The sequence below is a fragment of the Phacochoerus africanus genome, chromosome 5, assembly GCF_016906955.1.
Source record: "Phacochoerus africanus isolate WHEZ1 chromosome 5, ROS_Pafr_v1, whole genome shotgun sequence".
Taxonomy (NCBI): domain Eukaryota; kingdom Metazoa; phylum Chordata; class Mammalia; order Artiodactyla; family Suidae; genus Phacochoerus; species Phacochoerus africanus.
The window spans coordinates 84,637,630-84,657,965 of NC_062548.1; the positions used below are offsets into that span (position 1 = coordinate 84,637,630).

General features: G+C 38.5%; 1 protein-coding gene across 4 annotated transcripts in view; it reads left to right on the forward strand.

Annotated features, from left to right (window-relative positions):
* Positions 1–509: 509 nt before the first annotated feature.
* Positions 510–20,336, forward strand: part of XPO1 (exportin 1) — a 44,596-nt gene continuing 24,769 nt past the window's right edge. Inside the window, exons 1-4 of one of the 4 annotated variants that reach the window (XM_047781992.1) lie at positions 510–677; positions 3,995–4,126; positions 10,284–10,385; positions 13,927–13,999. In XM_047781992.1, the coding sequence (XP_047637948.1) occupies positions 4,001–4,126; positions 10,284–10,385; positions 13,927–13,999 (301 nt within the window). In that variant the 5' untranslated portion in view covers positions 510–677; positions 3,995–4,000. Of the gene's footprint in view, positions 678–3,994; positions 4,127–10,283; positions 10,386–11,134; positions 11,367–11,525; positions 11,590–13,926; positions 14,000–20,336 lie in introns of those variants that run through there. The other 3 variants (XM_047781993.1, XM_047781995.1, XM_047781994.1) reach the window with 3 other exon arrangements.

Below are 20,336 nucleotides of genomic sequence, written 5' to 3' on the forward strand. Positions count from 1 at the left end.
GCGGCTGCAGCGGCCGCGGCAGGAGCAGCGGGAGCTACAGCATCAGCAAGAGCAACAGTAGCTACAGCCCCGGCGGCGGTGCCTGTTCCAGTCTTTGCTGCTGCAGTCCGTGCAACCACCCAGAGGGGGAGGGGGGAACCACCAGTCGCTGAGGAGCAAGAGAAGGGGGGAAAGTTTAGGCGAGCCTGGGTGGGGGGGGCCCAGCACCGGAGCCGCGTGAGAGAGGGAGCCGTATTTTGGTAGGGGGGAGTCGGACTGTAACTGGCAGCAGAGCGTCCCCCGACCGTGTGGACTCTACACCCCCTACTCCTGCCGCTCCTGCTGCCGCCTGTGGCTGGAGGGTCCCCCTGGGGCTGAATCTTTGGGACCTGACCCGGTTCCCCTCCCCCTTCCCTCACGCCCCAGCCAGGCGGGAGCATTTATTCCACATATTAATTCCCCTTCTTTTTTGGGGGGGGAGGGTGGGTGTGTGTGTCGGGGGGAGGTGTCCCTGAGATAGTAAATATTGAGCTTTTTTTTTTTTTTGCCCTTATCGCCTTCGTTTTTTTAAATTTCTTTTTTTAAGGTGGGGAAACTGTGAAACCCACCTTGATTTCCTCCCCTCTTCCCCCCCTCCCCATCTTCCCTCGCCCTAATCCCCCGACAAGGAAGGAAGAAGCAGTTGGTTCAATCTCTGGGTAAGTCGACTGTGTCTTCGGGGCCGAGGGTCGGGCGGCGGCGCGGCCGGGCGGGAGGAGGCTGGTGTGGGGCGCGGCGGCGGCCGCGGGAGACGAGCCGGGGAGGCGGCGGCGGGCCCACAGCACAGCCTGCGATTGAATGGAGCCGCTTCTGTCGCTGGGGGATGGAGGCGGGGAGGCGGCCGCGGGAGGGGAGCGCTTGCTTGGGTCATTCGCGTGTGCGGGTAGCGGTGGAGGAAGGCAAGGAGCGTGATAGTGAAGTGGGGCCCGGCGCGGCAGTGGAAGGGCTTCCCCAGCCCGAGGGGCCGGGGAGAAGTTAGGGTGATTTCAGGAACATCTCAGGAAATTATTAGGAGTGGAAGTTTCCAGAAATATTTAGTGCAGCAGCATTGAAACGTCCGCCTGCATCACGTGGCCCCTCGGTGGAGAGCTTGGGATCGCGGGAGGGAGGGGCTGATGCCTGCTCCTCCTGCAGGGAAACTCAGAATCTTTGGGTTTTTGCAAAGTAGGATTAAAAGTAGGGAAGGTTATTTGGTTTTTTTGGGGGGGAATCTGCAGGTGAGGTTCCATGCTGTAGTTTTGCTTTCACGGACTTGAGTGTGTTAAGTGATCAAAACGTTTACTGCTGGCGCTGTACAGTGGACAATATCCTGATTCTGCTTCATTCCGATGTCTGAGTTTGGGGTGGGTGGAAGGAAGCGGTGTACTTAGAGGAAGCATTAAAGATCTGCCCAGCACGGACCTGATCACGCAGAGGCCATGCTGCATTGAGAATGGGGCGGTGAACTTCAGGCGCCTGGTCTAAATGCCTCCTCCGAGTATGGGCGGGGTGAGTGCGTGCTCCAGTATGCTATAGTTAGAAGTGCTGCGGATCGGTTCGGGTGGGAAGAGAGGGGAGGGCGGGCCTTAGTGAGGTGTGTTTCTACTGAATGAAGCAGGCAATTGCCCACACACCTAAAGTAGCAGTCTTTCTCCTTGTAGCGACTTGTTTTTTGACCTACTGTGTAGTCATCATTAAGCAACGGTTATGATTTTTTGGCTTTTGGATGGGAGCTGGCAGTGTGTAGCTGCCAGTTTGAAGTGGCTGTGAAGGTATTTTGGTATTCACTTGTAGAGTCACCACATGGCTGGACAGTACCTTGTATTTGCTGTGCAGTGAGTGGAATTTAGCATTGAGTGTCCCAAGGAACGGAGAAAGCTTTTGTGGTTTCTTTCACCTCCCGCTTTGGCTGTTTTGCTATCTGCCTGATTGTATATCTTAAGCGCGTTGGACACTGCTGTTGGTGGAAAGAATGTTTTGGAAGCTATTTAATTTGGGAGACTAAATGTGCTTGGCATTGACCAGAAAGCCGCCATTTCTGTACTACGTACAGTTTAAGGCTAGGTAGGTCATTTCGAAGATAGTCGCTAGTTCTAAGGGTGGCATACCCTGCTGTATTTAACAGAAGCTTCTATTCTAAACCTGCTTTTTCACAGGATTTGTCTTGAACTCTGTAAAGACAATGTACTTGAAAATGAAACTTTTTATAGTTACTTTATTTTTTGTTTTGGCTATTACATTATGATAGGACTAAATAGGAGAAAAGTTCGTTCAGTTTTTAATTAACTCCCCCCCATAGAACATTTGATATGTAGATCTTGATTCTTCGTGGACATTGCTTTTCAGGCTCAATTTTTAAGATTGAGCTGATCATTTAAAATTACATGACACTTGAAGGGGAGAGATTTAACGCTTTAATTTGTGAAATATATATTTCCTTTTTTGTATTAATATTTAGGTCAAAGATTATGTTAGGTAATAACTGCTGGTAGAAATTTTTGAAATCTCATCAGTTTTGTTGTCAATGGATCAGAAAACTTGAATGAAAGTCCTTAAACTCTTAATTTCTCAATTTTTACATTATATCTTATATTTTATCTGATTGATCTTTCCGACTTTTACTTTGTCGTAACTGACATTATCATTAAGACATTCGAGTTGAAATTACTGCCATTTTTAAGAATATTTTTAAACCGTAGTAAAATAGCCAAGAAATAGTGCCCTTTTTCTATCAAGCTAGTTTGTCCAAACATAAGGTAATCAAATTAACCACTCATTTCCTGATCTGGAAAGGTTAAGTGGGGGAGAAGTAGAGATGACCATCTGACCTTGTTGGATCTATGTACAGTAAACCAAGGGTACTTAACCTGAGGCATGGCTTTCAGGGTGTCCTGAATCATCTGCAGTTGTATGAAAAGTTTTCAAATTTTTTAATTTGGCAAGAGCTATCCTGTTCCTCTGATTGTGAGGCATCTTGACCCAAAAAACGTTGAGGAGTACTGATATAGCCAATCAGACATAAGTGGCTCTGGCTTTGAAGAAAAAGTAAAAGGGAAGATTTTTATAATACTGGGCAACAAAAATGTGAAAGTGTGCCAGCACATTAGAGTTGCGTCCTCTTAAAAGGGTAACATTGCATATGAACCCCAGTAGGTTTTGGCCAGTACATTATTTGAGGTGAAGAAGTTCATTTTTCTGTTATGATAAAGTTTGTTTTTGTTTGGAAAACAGTTGGCAAGCTTTTACAGCCATATGCTTTGCCAGTGAATACCTGGAAATTTAAAAAATGTTTTGTTTGATGTATTACCAAAAAGGTTTTTTTAAGACTGTATATAGTCAAGGAGTTTGTACACTTTAATTTGAATCTTCAAATTCATTCAAAGATAAAAGAAACAAATATAGATGGTTTAATTGAGGGCAGAAACTTGAATTTTGCAGAGGTTAAGGGTACTTACTACATTTCTTCTATGTGTTAAGGGTACTTACTACATTTCTTCTATGTATAGGAAAACTTTTATACCACCCACATGTAATTTTCATATCTTAAAAATTAAGGTAACATGAAATGAGGGAAAGCGAGCTTTTATTGAAATAGAAGACCCTACTTAGGAAGGGGGGGAAACAGCCATTTGAGCTTCATCTGTATAAAAATTTGAGATCAAGACTGAGTTGTATCAGTTTTTAGGACCATGAATTCTTTAATTATTTTTTAAATGGGTTAGGGTAACTTTGTGTATACATATCAGTGTAAAGAACAGTAGAATTTTTTCTGGGGTTTAAAGATAAAGTGGATCCTAATGACTAATGCAGTTATGGAGTACCTAAGTAACTTCAGCATTTATTTGCTTTTACTATCTCAGTTGTTAGGTAAAATCTGTAAAATACTCATTAAAATATTTATAAGAACATAGTTTGAAGTAAAATAACTTGAGTAGAAATTCTTTGATAATATCAGAACTTCTCAGGCACTTTAAATTTTTTTTTTCTTTATTTTCAGTAATCTATGCCAGCAATTATGACAATGTTAGCAGACCATGCAGCTCGCCAGCTGCTTGATTTCAGCCAAAAACTGGATATCAACCTTTTAGACAATGTGGTGAATTGCTTATACCATGGAGAAGGAGCCCAGGTAAAGTAGCTGATCAAAACATTGAAGTGTAACAATGTTTAAAATAAAAATTTTAAATTACTGCCTTTAATAGAAAGTATTCTGTAGTTTGTATTAAATTGGAATTCTGTATTGTGAGAGGTGGTCTGGAGAAAAAAATTGTATTATATTTTGAAATGGTTTAGAGTGGGATGTTTTGGAATATTGGTTGTCCTTTAGAAACCTTTATTCCTTTTAATAAAAGATATAGTCCAATGTATTAAATTTTTTTTAGATATTAAAGGTTGTATTTAATATATTTGAAATTGCTATATGTATTTCATATATTTGAAGCTAATATGATTGCATTTTGAAACATTTAAATTGCAGAAGTACTTCACAGATAAAAGTTACTTTAAAAATCCAGGGATTTTCTGGGAGTTGTCCTTGTGGCTCAGTGGTTAACAAATCCGACCAGGAACCATGAGGTTGGGGGTTTGATCACTGGCCTGCTCAGTGGGTTAAGGATCTGGCATTGCTGTGAGCTGTGTGTGGTGCAGGTCGCAGACGAGGCTTGGATCTGGCATTGCTATGGCTGAGGTGTAGGCTGGCAGCTACAGATTCAATTCAACTCCTAGCCTGGGAACCTCCATAGGCCACAGAAGGGGCCCTAGAAAAAGACAAAAAAAATCCAGGGATTTTTCTGTTGTGGCTCAGTGGTAGCAAACCCCGACTAGTGTCCATGAGGACTCAGGTTTGATCCCTGGCCTTGCTCAGTGGGTTAAGGATCTGGCATTGCCAGGAGCTGTGGTTTAGATTGCAGATGAGCTCAAACCCTGAGTTGCTGTGGCGTAGGCCAGCAGCTGTAGCTCCGGTTAGACCCCTGGCTTGAGAACTTCCATATGCCGAGGGTTCGGCCCCAAAAAGCAAAAAAAAAAAAAATCTGATATGAAGCATTTATACAGTTATTTGTATTTTAGCACTTGCAAAGGTGAAACTGTGTTTTGTTTTGTGTTTTTTGTCTTTTGAGGGCCACACCTGTGACATATGGAGGTTCCCAGGCTAGGGGTCTGTCTAATCAGAGCTGTCGCCGCTGGCCTATGCCACAGCCATAGCAACAGCAACTCAGGATCCAAGCCGTGTCTGTGACCTCCACCACAGCTCATGGCAATGCCGGATCCATAACCCACAGAGTGAGGCCTGGAATCGAACACGCAGCCTCATGGTTCCTAGTTGGATTTGTTTCCGCTGCCCAGAACAGGAACTCTGAAGGTGGAACTGTTAAAGTAAGGAATTAGCTTACAGGTGATGTATGTTTTGATAAGTTTAAATTAAATATTTGATGTTAAATATTTCAAAATCAGTTTGAAACTTATTTATCAATGGAAAGATAGTTGAGGAATTCCCGTCATAGCTCAGTGGAAATGAATCTGACTAGCATCCATGAGGGCACGGGTTCGATCTCTAGCCTTGCTTAGCAGATTGAGGATCCCGATGTTGCTGTGAGCTGTGGTGTAGGTTGAAGATGAGGCTCTGATCTGGTGTTGGCTGGGGATGTAGCGTAGGCTGGCGGTTACAGCCCTGATTAGACCTCTATCCTGGGAACCTCCATGTGCTATGGGTGTGGCCCTAGAAAAGGCAAAAAGACCAAAAAAGGGGGGGGGGGGTAGAAGAGACAGGAATGTTTGTTAAGTTTAAAATTTTATGTTACATGAAACTGGGCAATCTTGAAACTTCAATCTGTGGACCTAATGTAGTTTTAAAAGAGTAAAAGTTTTTGTTTTTGAGGAGTTACTGTTGTGACTCAGTGGTTAACAAATCTGACTAGGAACCATGAGGTTATGGGTTCGATCCCTGACCTTGCTCAGTGGGTTAAGGATCCGGCGTTGCCCTGAGCTGTAGTGTAGGTTGCAGAGGTGGCTCGGATTCCAAGTTGCTGTGGCTGTGGCTTTAGGCTGGCACCTACAGTTCTGATTAGACCCCTAGCCTGGAATGCTGTGGGTGCGGCCTTAGAAAAGGCAAAAAGACAAAAAAAAAGCTTTTGTTTTTGAATTAAAACCTTTTAAGGTGATGTGACAAATATCTATTAGTTTTATTGCTAAAAAGGTATGTGATAGATAATGTTCAGCTAGTGTATATGAAATTATTTATATCTTCAAGATTCTAATTTAAATTTACATAATTAAACCCTGAGTGCCTTCATACTTTTTTGGTTTGGCCCTTGGCATAGGGAGTTCCCCAGCCAAGGATGAGATCTGAGCCTTAGTCTCGGCATAAGCAGCTGTGGCAATGCCAGATCCTTAGCCTACTGTGCTGGGCTGGGGATCAAACCTGCATCCCAGTGCTTACAATATGCCTCCAATCCCGTTGCACCACACTTGGCAACTCTGCCTTCATACTTTTTAGAAACCTCTGAAAGGTGGATGTAGCCGTATCTTTTTATAATAGTCCAAAAAAGATGATGTATAAATATTAACAAGTGCGTAATTATTTCTATTCCCTGTAATAAATTTCACTATAATAAAGAGTTTTGGGGGTTTTGTTTGTTTTTTTTTTTTTTTAGGGCCATCACCTGTTGCGTATGGAGATTCCCGGGCTAGGGGTCTAACCAAGCTGTGGCTGCTGGCCTACACCACAGCTCACAGCAATGCAGGGTCCTTAACCCACTGAACAAGATCATGGATCGACCTGCATCCTCATGGATGCTAGTCAGATTGTTTCCACTGAGCCATGACAGGAACTCCAATAAAGAAAATTTTAAAGGAAGAAGACTATGAAAGTTGTATGAGTGAAAAAAAATTAAAGTGGTTTTGTAAGCTTGTTCGTTAGTGCAGTTTATACTCCTAGGGGCTTTTGACCAGTATTCTTGTCTCCAAAAGCATTCCTGGAAAAGTTAATCTGGAATTTACAATACATATCATGTAGTTGTTTCCTGATGACTCTACATCAACATGGGGCTTTAAGCCTCATTTCATCCCAACATTGATGTATAGAAAGCAGCTGCTTTGGGAAGAAAGTGTGAAAGTGAGGTTGAAATGCATGAAGTAAGGGCTCAACTTTGACTTACTAGAACAAGTCTGTAAAACATTAGGAAGATGGACATTTAATTTTTATCACATGATTAAGCTACCACTGCTGTTTAATCTTATTTCTGGTTCACAACATCTGAAAGTATGATGATTAAACAGTGTTCTTCTAGGCTTATAACTGAAGTAGCAGTAGTAATTATCATAAAGAATATGTTGCAGTACTACTTGTAGTAATGTTTCAGTGTTAAGATGTAATGATTTGTTTTAAATTTGACTTTTTAATATGAATAGATTTAGAAAAGTGTTTACAAATATTTTCCATTTATAAAGGCAAAATTAACTTTCCCAAAAGTAAGAATTTTATGTGTAGTTAGATCTTTCATGGGACAAATCAGTTGGATAATCAGTAAGCTGATATTAGGAGATAGGCTTAGAGTTTAAAGTCAGTTAAACCCTTTTCTAAAAGTCATATCTTTAAACTTCCTTGTTTAGTATGTTTCTTATATACCACTTTTTTATTTTGAATAAAAAGTAGAAGGCTGTAGTAGAAAACATTCTTTTAGTGTTAAATGTCTTAATTTTATTCTAGGATATTTTGTAGTCATTCCTCTAGAATCTCATCTACAAAGTGTTACCTACCTTGCAAGATACTGGAGGATTAGTGATGAGGTTTTGTAAAGTGACTGTTACTGGTGCCTGATACTTAGACATTCTGTTTAAAGGGTACTTTTGAAAGTATAATGAAGATTTAGCATATGTGATACAGACTCATAGTTTTAAAATACGGTTTGGTGAGGGGTTTTTTGGTTGTTTTTGGTTTATCATAAAATATGTAACTAGAAAGAAATAGCAACTGGAAATTATGCTAATTAAAATTTCAAACTCACCTGTATATAGCCTCTTAAAAGGGTTGTATAACTTTGGAAGGAATGAAATTATTAGAAGGGTTTAATCTGTAAATAGAAATTCTGCCTAGATGGTAGTATAGTAGGAAACTTAGCACTGTAATATTAGGACTACCTTCTGTTAAAAACATGTTTCTGTTTTTAGCCAACTAGGCCGCTGGGGGTGTGTGGGGGGGAAGGATATGGAAGAGTTGATTGTTTTCTCCAATACTATGTTAAGGGTCTTGAACTCTTTTATCTATTGCTTAGCAACTTAGATAGTTTCACCCTTCAATTAGTAACACAGGGAGATGCCAGATTTTCTTTCTCTTTCCTTTTGCGTCTTTTTGAACCCTTCCTGGAGTTTTAAGTTAGTAAAAGAATATATTATGTGAGGACAGTGGTATTAGGACAATTAAAGACACTAAAGTGCAAATACTAGAAGTTATAACTTTATAGAGTAAAATTACAACAAGAAGGATGACTTAAAAGGAACATGATTTATGCAGAGCTGGAAATGAATAGTGATAGTGTGGGACGTATTCTATGTGTAGAATGCTCATCACTTCAGAAAAATCAGATGAGGTTGTATCTTGACCAGATAACACTAGGAATGTATCTTTGATATATCTTAATATTCGTTACTGTTTTATATGTCTCTATCTAGTTAGAAATGAATATCTATTTAAATATTCTCAGGAAGAGAATCAAAATACCGCTAAAATGGGCTTTGGCCCTGGACAACTCATCTCTATTTCTTGTATTTTTTCTGGTTATTATATAACACAATTACAACCCTTTGAAGCTATCAGACCTTAATGAAATCAAATTTAAAATGTGTGATTGTATTTCAAGACACTAGCTCTAATACCAGACCTTTAGGATAGAACCCAGGCATCTGATTTTTCTTTCAAGTTCCACAATGTTTCTGGTGTTATTGTCAGGGTACAGAAACACTACCTAAATTAGTGGGTGTATATTTGTCAAATTTTTCATCTAAACAATAAATAGTGTACTGCTGGTTGATAGAATATCACATTCATGATTTTTTTCTATCTGTTGTCAGAGGAAAAGAATTCTTTTTTTTTTTTTTTTGCCTTTTCTAGGGCCACTCCCGCAGCATATGGAGGTTCCCAGGCTAGAGGTCTTCGTCAGAGGCACAGCAATGCAGGATCTGATACGCATCTGCAACCTACACCACAGCTCACGGCAATGCTGGATCCTTAACCCACTGAGCAAGGCCAGGGATCGAACCCACAACCTCATGGTTGCTAGTCGGATTCGTTAACCACTGACCAATGACAGGAACTCCTTAAACATTTGTTAGGGAACTATATCTAGTCACTTGTGATGGAACATGATGGAGGATAATATAAGAAAAAAATTATATATATGTATGACTGGGTCACTTGCTTTACAGCAGAAATTGACAGAACATTGTAGATCAACTATAATAAATAAAAATCTTTTTAAAAAACCTTAACATTTGTTAATTCTAGATGATGTTTTCATAGATTTAACTATTTCTGGGTTTGCATTTTAGAAATACAAAAGCAAAAAAAAATTTCCAAAATAGGCTATGACTTAATATATGGAAATAAGAGAATTTTCAGAGACAAAAATGTGTTTGCAGTAAATTGAAGGTTCAATGCAGTAAATTGAAGGTTCAAAGGTTTTTAAGTTGATGTGAATTTTTATATATTGCTTTTGGTTGACTGTGCTGAGAACTCTTTACCTTTATGTCGGTAAAGGAGTAGATCTTTGTTAGAATTGATTGAATTTGTCTTTTTTTTTGTTTGTTTGTTTGTCTTTTTGCTATTTCTTTGGGCCGCTCCCGCGGCATATGGAGGTTCCCAGGCTAGGGGTAGCCACTGGCCTACGCCAGAGCCACAGCAACACGGGATCCGAGCTGCGTCTGCAACCTACACCACAGCTCACGGCAATGCCGGATCGTTAACCCCCTGAGCAAGGGCAGGGACCGAACCGGCAACCTCATGGTTCCTAGTCGGATTCGTTTCTGCTGCGCCACGACGGGAACTCCCCAGAATTTATTGAATTTAATTTCAGTTTTGAGGATACCAAATAAAGCAAATTAGGAAAATAAACTTTTCTGTTTCAAAGGAATAGTCCCATTTTTAACTGAAGTTTAAAAAGCTGATAGGCTGTCTGGAAGTTGATAGGCTGTCTGGAAGTTGATAGGCTATCTGTCCTATTAGGATTTGTGCCTTACTCAATACCATTCAAAATAACAAGTAAGCTTAAAATTCTTTTTGTATAATATTTTAGCAAAGAATGGCTCAAGAAGTACTGACACATTTAAAGGAGCATCCTGATGCATGGACAAGAGTCGACACAATTTTGGAATTTTCACAGAATATGAACACGAAAGTAAGCAAGTGGTGGTTTTAAAATCCATTATTTCTTCTTTTCTTCCAGTCATGAACTTTGAGGAAGGTATCTCATTTTTAGTATTAGCATTTGTTATCTCAAATCACTTACTAATGTTAACTTATTTCAAAATTTATTTTTAAACATAGAATTAATTCTTGCAAATAGTCCTAAGAATTATGAATGAAGTTTTATAATTGGGACTAGTATGCAAGGTGGCTTTTTTTGTTGTTGTTTTTTTAAATTTGGGGCTTTTTTTTTTTTTTGGCTTTGGTTTTTTTTTTTTTTTTTTTTTTTAAAGAATATGTGTACAGATCTAAGCATAAATTCTGAATGTTACTCAGAGATGAAACAACATCAGAGGCATTATTTTGGGCAAGTAATCAATATAATACAGGTTAGGCATCTCCAAAACCAAGATGTGTGGGCAGCGTAAAACCCTACTCAATGGTACCAATGCTTTTAATGGGACAGCACTCAGTTTTTATTTGCAATTGAAAATGTTATCATTTGGGTCCTTTTTTCTTCTTAAGTTTGAACAGAAGGGTTGATCAAAATGTGTTTTGACTGTTTAGGCTTAATGATTCACACTTTAAACTGCCTTGAAGTAATAAAATACCGTGCATGGCATTCTGTTTAAATTACACACAAGGTTTCCACTTGGTATACATTGTGTTAAAACAGAAAATAGCCATGTTCACCTCTGTTTCTGAAATCAGACTGTGTTAATTAACAGTTTTAAAATATTAATTAGTTTTGACATCTTATAAATTTTAGGGCAAAAATACAGTCCGGAACTTCCTCAAAGTGCTAACCTTAAGTAACATAACAGTGTTTGCCTGTTTGCTTGCCTGGTAAATTTTGCTTTTTATACTGACAGACATTACTAATGTTTAAGTTGATTTATCAACAGTATTTTTAAAAACTCAAATTTGTCTTGTGAAAAATGAGATGATTAGAGGAACAGAAAGAAAGCAACAGGTAAAGAATTCTTCAATTTACATAAATTACAAATGATTTGGTGCTAAATTTATGCACTATGACATTTGGCTTTTATGCAATCATTTTTTTTTTCTTTAAAGATGTTAACACTACCTGATATTAATCATAATGTTCCATTATGTTGATTGCTTGTAATAGGAAGAAAAGGGGTGTCTTCCTGTGCAACTGACACAGCTAGGCTTTGACGGCAGGCCTCCACAAGGTCTACCCTTTTGATTCCCTTTAACTGAATTCTGTTCATCAATTGTTTTTGTTTCATGGGCGGTGGGAGGGGAACTGGGAATTCAATGCATAAAATAAGTATTTCTAAGGGCTCAGTAGAAATTTCTACCATAGGGATCATTTCATGCATTTATTTTTTCATTTAGTCTTTGCTGTTATCTGTCCCTCATCTTCATAACTCAGCAGTGGATTTCTCAAGTCCTGTAATGTAAAACAGAAATGTAGTACTTCAGGATGGTGTTTGGATTTCCAAAAGTAGTATATTTCCAAAGTAGTTACTTATCATTGGCTCTCAGATTTGGCTGTCATTTCAGATTTTTTAATCAAAGTACTCCTCCAAGAAATGTGAATTCTCTTCATGTGATAAGTCTTAATGTCTAGGAGAAATTGGGTCTTAGGGTATTGTGGTTGTGATCTATGTATTCCTTTGAACTAACTTGTGAAAAGCTTTCATTGGGCGTCCTGCCTCAGCCCTGTTGGCAGAAAGAGGAAAATATGAATTGTATCTTCAGCAAGCTTGTGCTACTTGTTTTACAGTTGGAGAAAGGACTAGAGGTTAGTAAATAGGTAATTTAGGTAAGAAAGTATCAGGCATAAAGGAAGAAGTAAATAAATGAATGCGACACTAAAGGGGGGAATATCCTTCAATTTAAAAAGGTAAGCTGAAAAATACATTGGCTAAAATATATTGGTGAAATTATTAAGATTGTTACTTCTTAATTGGTATGTTTTGTGTTGGGTTTTGTTTCTTAGGTTTTTTTAAGATCTTTTTGATTTGTTGAGAATTAGTAAGAGGATATATATTCTGTGTAGTAAGAATGCATTGTTTTGACTCACTAAAAAATTCTGACACTGATTTCATACCTATAAAATTAATTTAAAGCAAGTTTAGGGTAGTATGTTTTTAAAAGTTAATTTAGAATCTTAGTCAATGAGAAACCTTTTTGGTTCATTTATATTTTTCTGAGACCCAGACCTATAAAGAGATATAAATGAACAGGATAGAAAGCTTCACCATTTACTGCTGATTATGAAACTTAAATGGCATCAAATTTATAATTTGTAATTTCAGAGTTTTGCTTTGGCCTTGTTTTTGTTTTTGAAGTCTTTAAGGAATGTAGGATTTTGGTTGAAATGGCAAATTTTTCCTAAAGTATGAAATCTTAAAAATGAAAGAAAACAGCAAAAACATTTACTATTTGAGCACAATGTAGTTTGGGACAGTCTATATTGTGCTTTGGATAAAGTGTGCATTCACATGATCCCTTTGGTTGAAATACTAATGCTCCTATTTTATTGTGTGATGACTAACCATTTTAAAGATGAACTCTTATTCTCAGCCAAAACTTGCAATCTGAGGTTATATGTCTATATATGGATGAATTTACCTTTCAGGTATTGTTGCTGAATCTTCCCTATTTCAACCAGTTGAAAACATACCACAACAATTTTGATCCTTTTCTTCCTCCTGTCTATCCACACTAATTGGTCATGATAATAATTTTGGATAATGACTCCTGTAGCCTTATAAATTGTTATACATGTGATTGACTATTTAGAGTGAGTAATCAACAGGAGGGACAAAATGGCTTGAAAGTGGTATTTGTATTTATTAACTTACATTTTTAGATACCATTTTTATATTTGGAAGGAATACCTGAAAGGTAGATACAGATTGCAACATGCATTTGTGTATTATTTTGACTGTGCACAAAAGTTTATCTTTAAATTAGTAGAAATAGCAACTGTAAGGGTGGGGTTAAAATTTAAAATTAAACCCTTGGGCTGTCTTGCTGCTCCTTAAGTAACACACCAGTGATGTTTGTAAACACTTTCTATAGAAAGTTATTTGTGATAATACTTTAATACTTGGCCAAGAGCTTACAACTCCTAGAAGATGGTAGGAAGCTTGAGAGCATCCAAGCTGCTAATTCTTAGGAGCCTGGTCGTGTTAAGTTCGTGAGCCTATATAAGCAGTCATTTATGCTGTGAATTCATATCTGGCTGCTATGCTACTTTTCCTTCTACAGACTAAGCCCATTTGGCTGCTAAAGGGCTTTTTATTTGGTTTTTTTCTCCTGGTGTGAGCATGTCTAAACAGCAGGACGTTAGAGTAGTAAACAATAAAATGAGGAAAATGCATGAAAACTCAGTTTATGGGTGAATAGATCCTTGTTTAATATATGTAATTAAACTTGGTAGCATAATGTTTTTGAAATTTTAGATGTAAATGTGTGAATGTCTGTCCATTTGTGAATCCTAAAAGTTGCCTGTCTTATAGCAATATATTCACATGCTTCTATTCTCCAATTTTCAGTATTATGGACTACAAATTTTGGAAAATGTGATAAAAACAAGGTGGAAGATTCTTCCGAGGAACCAATGCGAAGGTAGGAGAATGTTTTAAAGAGTTATAAATTCAGGATTGTATTATTCTGGGCATTTTTGTTATAGTTGAGTATTGGACAGGAGGAATCCATTGAATCTTTTCTAGTTTATTATCTGCTAATGGATTACTGCTTTCATCATGTGGCAAGGCAGGTTCTGTTTAAATTCGGGGGGCAAGGGAAAGAAAGGTTATCTTTTTGGGGAAAGCTGGTTAAACTTAGTAAAGTAAGTAATGTGTGGTGAGAAATTTGTACCAACTCATAGTTAATCTGGACCATGTTTAAAGGGAATGAAATTTGAATATGTGCCTCTTATGCATCATTTTAAATTCATCATGCAATAGCAAGTAATTAGTATTGTAATACATGGGATAATATATGAATATAACAGCAGAGGAAAAACCAAGTTTTAAAAATCACAAGGCTTTTTACTTTTTGAAATTCTGTGCATACCTTATAAGAGGTTGACTTCTAAAATAAGGAAAGATCAAAAAATGAGGATGTGGTGATGCCTGGTAATATTTTAACTTTACCCTTGGTACTGTCTCTATAAAAGTAGTCCTGATTTAAGAAACTTGAAGCAAGTTTAGGGTCTTGGAACTCTTTTTGGTCTTTTTAGGGCCGCATTTGTGGCATATGGAAGCTCCCAGGCTAGGAGTTCAATAGGAACTGCAGCTACTGACCGGCCTGCACCATAGCAACGCCAGATCTGAGCTGCATCTTCGACCTATACCACAACTCACGGCAACTCTGGATCCTTAACCCACTGAGCAAGCCTGGGGATTGAACCCTCATCCTCATGGGTACTAGTCGGGTTCGTTATTGCTGATCCACAACCAGAACTTGTCTTTTGTATTACTTGTTTAATGTTTGAAATACAAATCTAGACTTGATAATGGGGGTTGTACTGCGTTTGGTGTCATTTTCTTCTATTAATATCCCCTTTCTTTGGCTGTTGCTCTTTAGGAAGTTGCTTTCACCTGCTTTCTCATGTCATCTTTAGGGTGGGATAGTGACTTCAGTTTACTCAGTATGACTTGACGTCTTTCTAGCATGTTTAGAGGTGAATGGGATAAATTTTAATGGCGATATCCTTCATACCCTATAAACTATGGATTAAGAATGATAGTAGAGGAGTTCCTGTCGTGGTGCAGTGGTTAACGAATCTGACTAGGAACCATGAGGTTGCGGGTTCGGTCCCTGCCCTTGCTCAGTGGGTTAACAATCCGGCACTGCCATGAGCTGTGGTGTAGGTTGCAGACGCGGCTCGGATCCTGCGTTGCTGTGGCTCTGGTGTAGGCTGGTGGCTGCAGCTCCGATTGGACCCCTAGCCTGGGAGTCTCCACATCCCGCAGGAGCGGCCCAAGAAATAGCAAAAAAAAAAGACAGGAGAAAAAAAAAAAAAGGTATGATAGTAGAGAAGGAAATAGTTCTCCCCAAAGCATTCTTTAAATGTTTTGGTTTGGTTTGGCTTGAAACCATTTTAGATTTGTGACCTTATAAGAAATTAGTTTAGTACACTTGGATTCTGTGGCCCCAGTAGATCCTGTATACTTCATTATTTTTTTATTTTTGGCCTCCGTGGCATATGGAGCTCCAGGCCAGGGATCAGATCCAAGCCACAGTGGAGACATAAGCTGCAGCTGTGGCAATGCCAGATCCTTTACCCACTGTGCTGGGCCAGGGTGGGAACTTCCAAGACACTGCCCATCCCGTCGCGCCACAGCGGGAAGTCCTGTGCTTCATTACTTTTTAGGGACCTTATGTGCAGTCCTGGTTCCTTTACTACTGTAGGTTGTTTTTCTTTGTTTTTGTTTTTGTTTGTTTGTTTGTCTTTTTAGGGCTGCACCTGAAGCATAGGAAGGTTCCTAGGCTAGGGGTCGAATCAGACCTGTAGGCCCTGGCCTACGCCACAGCAACTCCAGATCTGAGCCGTGTCTGCGACCTGCCCCACGGCTCATGGCAACACTGGATCCTTAACCCACTGAGTGAGGCCAGGGATTGAACCCGTGTTCTCATGGATACTAGTCAGATTCATTGCCTCTGAGCTATGATGGGAACTCCTACTACTGCTGTTTTATAGTTGTGGTTTGAGCTTCATTTAACAATGGCTATGGCTTATCATACCAGCAAAAAAAGTATTTAATTTTTTTACTTCGATACTTTTTTACTTTAGTAACCCTTTAACACCTAGACATCTGCTGCTTATCACATAAGGATTGTGCTAGATTAGATCCTCCCAAGATATTTTCTAGCTATAAAATTAAATAGTTTAAAATTATAGTAGCTTACCAAAGTCATGGTGATATTTGTTACTGAAAAAACTAGAGGCTAAAGTTCTCCCTGAGGACTTGACATGGTTTGCTTTCTATATGAATGAGGGTGACATGTTTTGGTTTTTATCATACATTAAAAGCTTCCATATGTTTCTGTGTAAGTATCAAATATGCACATATTCCAGAGAGCATAAGAGTTTAATTTTTAAAAGTCTTGTCATCTTATTTGGAAAAAACTGGTGGGGGAGTGGTAGTGATTATTCTGCCCAAGTTAAGAGAATTCTGTTTCATTTATGCATTCCTATTCTGTGTTGGTGAGGTACTTACAAAAAACATCAGAATCACCTTTCCCCCTTTATTTCCCATCAGTGCCAGTGATAAGATTGTGTGGGATATAACCTTTTCTAAAAGTACCTGAAGTTACTGTCATGGATGTATAGTTGCCACTGTCAGTGAAATCATTACATGGAGGGAAAAGTGTGATATAATTTCTAGGGTCTTTTCAGAAGCTCAGATCATTTAAAATGATTCCCAGAGAATTTTAGTGAACTCTTAACTTCAGATATGCAGTAGCAGCTTTGCATTAATTTAACGATTTGTGTTTTCAAGGTGATTGATCTCATTTATAAAACATGGAAAACAAATTCAATACTTTTTTTTTCTTTCTTTAGTTTTTTTTTTTTTGTTTGTTTTTGGTCTTTTTGCCTTTTCTAGGGCCACTCCTGCCACATATGGAGGTTCCCAGGCTCCTTAACCCACTGAGCAAGGCCAGGGATCAAACCTGCAACCTCATGACATGGTTCCTAGGCGGATTCGTTAACTACTGCGCCATGATGGGAACTCCTATATTTTTTTATTTCTTTGCAACTTTGTCAATCCTAAGAGGCTTCTGCAGTCATAAATCTCACAAAATATGTGTACATTCTTTTTATTTATCATTGTCATATTTTTTAAAGCTGTTGTCATCACTCTTTAGCTAGTCTTTGTCCAATTTTCTTATGTATATGGGACATACTGTGTATCTGCTTTGTATAAAACACTATTAGGTATTAAGACCATGTAAATATTCCTACATAAGAGCGTCATAGGTGGAAAGATGAAACATAAATTTAAAATAATATGTGTTAAATTAGGTATATATAATTAGTGCTACACATGCTAAAAGAATAATCAAGTTGGGTCCTTTAGACAAGCTCATTTACGAAAATGACAATGCTTAATGTATATTTTAAAGAAAGATAGAATTGGCTATGCAAACAGCAAGCCAGAATAAGTTTCGTACATTTTTTACAGTGTAGCATTTATGTTATCTGTTTTTAGGTTTTTGTCTGTAAGCGTATATTCATTTTCACATGTTCTTTTAGGGGAATGGCATTTTCATTAGGGCATTACCTGACAGTTCTAGTTGCGTTTAGATGTCTCATGCTGTATGTTGTTCCCCTTAGTGTGTTCTGTACCAGGAGATCACAGATGAGTAAAGTTTTAATTAGCAAAAGACAGAATAGTTAGCCAAGTAAAGACATTTAAAAAATTTTTAATTAAAAGATATTTTAACTGGAATTCCCGTCGTGGCGCAGTGGTTAATGAATCCGACTAGGAACCATGAGGTTGCAGGTTCGGTCCCTGCCCTTGCTCAGTGGGTTAATGATCAGGCGTTGCCGTGAGCTGTGGTGTAGGTCGCAGACGCGGCTCGGATCCCGCGTTGCTGTAGCTCTGGCGTAGGCCGGTGGCTACAGCTCCAGTTGGACCACCCTAGTCTGGGAACCTCCATATGCCGTGGGAGCAGCCCAAGAAATAGCAAAAAGACCAAAAAAAAAAAGATATTTTAACTAAAATAAAGCAAGGGAGATATAGCCTTCATAATCATTTTTTAAACGAATTTAGCTTTATGTAATACAAAATTTATTGCATTGTTCGGGTTTTTACCATTTTATTTCAGGTCAGAAAAATGTTTCTATTTGGCCACCCCTACCCACTATAACCTTTATCCCACTTGACTATCACTGTTTTTCTCACTCTTTCTCTTTTCCCCAGTATGTAAGCTTATAGGTGTTGGGGATCAGAAGATGTCTTTATTGCACTCTTATTCTTTGATATATAGGTGTTCAGTATATAATTATTCAGTTAATGAATTGCTTATTATTTAATTATTTAAGTGACTAGCATCTATTCCCTATTTGGAATTCATAGCTCTACTTTAAGAGCCTAATGATTTTCTCAGAATTTTTGCTTTTTATATTTATAAGTTATGTGTATTTATATAATTGATATCTTTGAGGTTAATTTTTGAGGTGAATATTTGCATAGGTGATTTACTTTAGGTCAAGACCGTGTGTGTCTGTGTATGTGTGTGAAAGTTCCTAGGCCAGAGATTGAACCTGAGCCATAGCAGTGATGACGCCTAATCCTTAACTGCTAGGCCACCAGGGAACTCGCAGACGATATTTTTATTTATTTATTTATGTCTTTTTGCCTTTTCTAGGCCGCACCAGCAGCATATGGAGGTTCCTAGGCTAGGGGGTCCAATCGGAGCTGCAGCCACTGGCCTACACCACAGCCACAGCAACGCAGGATCCGAGCCACGTCTGCAACCTATACCACAGCTCACGGCAAAGCTGGATCCTTAACCCACTGAGCAAGGCCAGGGATCGAACCCACAACCTCATGGTTCCTAGTCGGATTCGTTAACCACTGAGCCATGACGGGAACTCCCCAGACAGTATTTTTTAAGAAAGATAAAGGAGACATTTTAATGTATGGAGTAGAATAATTTCCAAATAGGGAGTGGGTTCTAGTCACTGAAGTAGTTAAAGGTACACTAGGACCGTCAGTGGCATTGATTCTGTCTTTGTGTGCAATACACATCAACTTTAATTATCCAGGTAGCCTGCCTGCCTTTTAAAAAATAATTTTTGTTCTTGGTTTAAAAAATTCAAACCATAAAGAAGTTGGGGGGGGGGGCTCCTTTGTCTTTTACTGAAAAACTATTTTTAAGGAAATCTATTTTTGACTTAAACCAAAGGATTATGTTTTAATCTGTTAAGGCATGTGGTTTACAGATCATTACATTTCATGAGCCGTATTAAAAACTTGCTGGCACTGAAAAGAGTGGTAAATTTATGAAGAAAATAGTTCAAAGAGATAAAACCACATTCATACTTTCTTGATTGTCCTGAATGGTTATTGGAATATGATGTAAGAGATAATGTGTGTAAAGACCTTCATATCTAGGTGCTGACTATGGATAAATGTGTGTTGACAGTCTTCTTCCATAAAAATACTCTGATTTTTCTCCATTTCATTGAATAACCGTATAACAGTCTCAAGTTGCCTTGGAATTTCTTCAGTAGCATCCTTACTGGGCTCTTTGACACCCACTTACATTCACTACAAAGGATTTAGCATGGTATTTTAAAAGCAGAACTAATCGGGTCATTCCCATGCTTAAAATTTCCCATCGTACAGAATATCATGGGTTTAACATGTTGCCTTTAAGCAGTACTGCCTCTTAAAAGTTATCTGTGTTTGCCCTTTTTAAAATTTTTTGAGATGTATTTGACATACACAGTAAACTGCATGTGTTAAGGTATATAATTTGATAGTTTGACGCATGCATACATTTGTGAAACCACTACACTCAAGACCTTCATCTTTGTCTCTCTACCTCCCTAGCCCCAGTCTGCTTTCTATCACTTATTTGATTAGCTAGGAGTGGAATGTCTAGATCATATGCTAGCTGTGTGTTTAACTGCTCAACTTTTTTCCAAAATGGTTGTGTCATTTTGACATTCTCATACGCTTCTTAGCCTCACAAAAGTTTGGTATGGTCAGTGTTTAATTCTAGCCACTCTAACATATATATGTCTTCGCTCTGTGGTTTTAATTTGAATTTCTGTAATTATTAACACTATTGAGTATCCTTCACACCCTCTTTACATGCATGTTTAGGTTGATAGTGTTATTCCCTGTTGAACAGCGATGGTTTCCTTTGTTGCTTATTTTGAAAAGAAAATGTAAGTGTTTGGACTCTTAAGCAAATTAGTGGAGGAATTCCTCCCCCACCC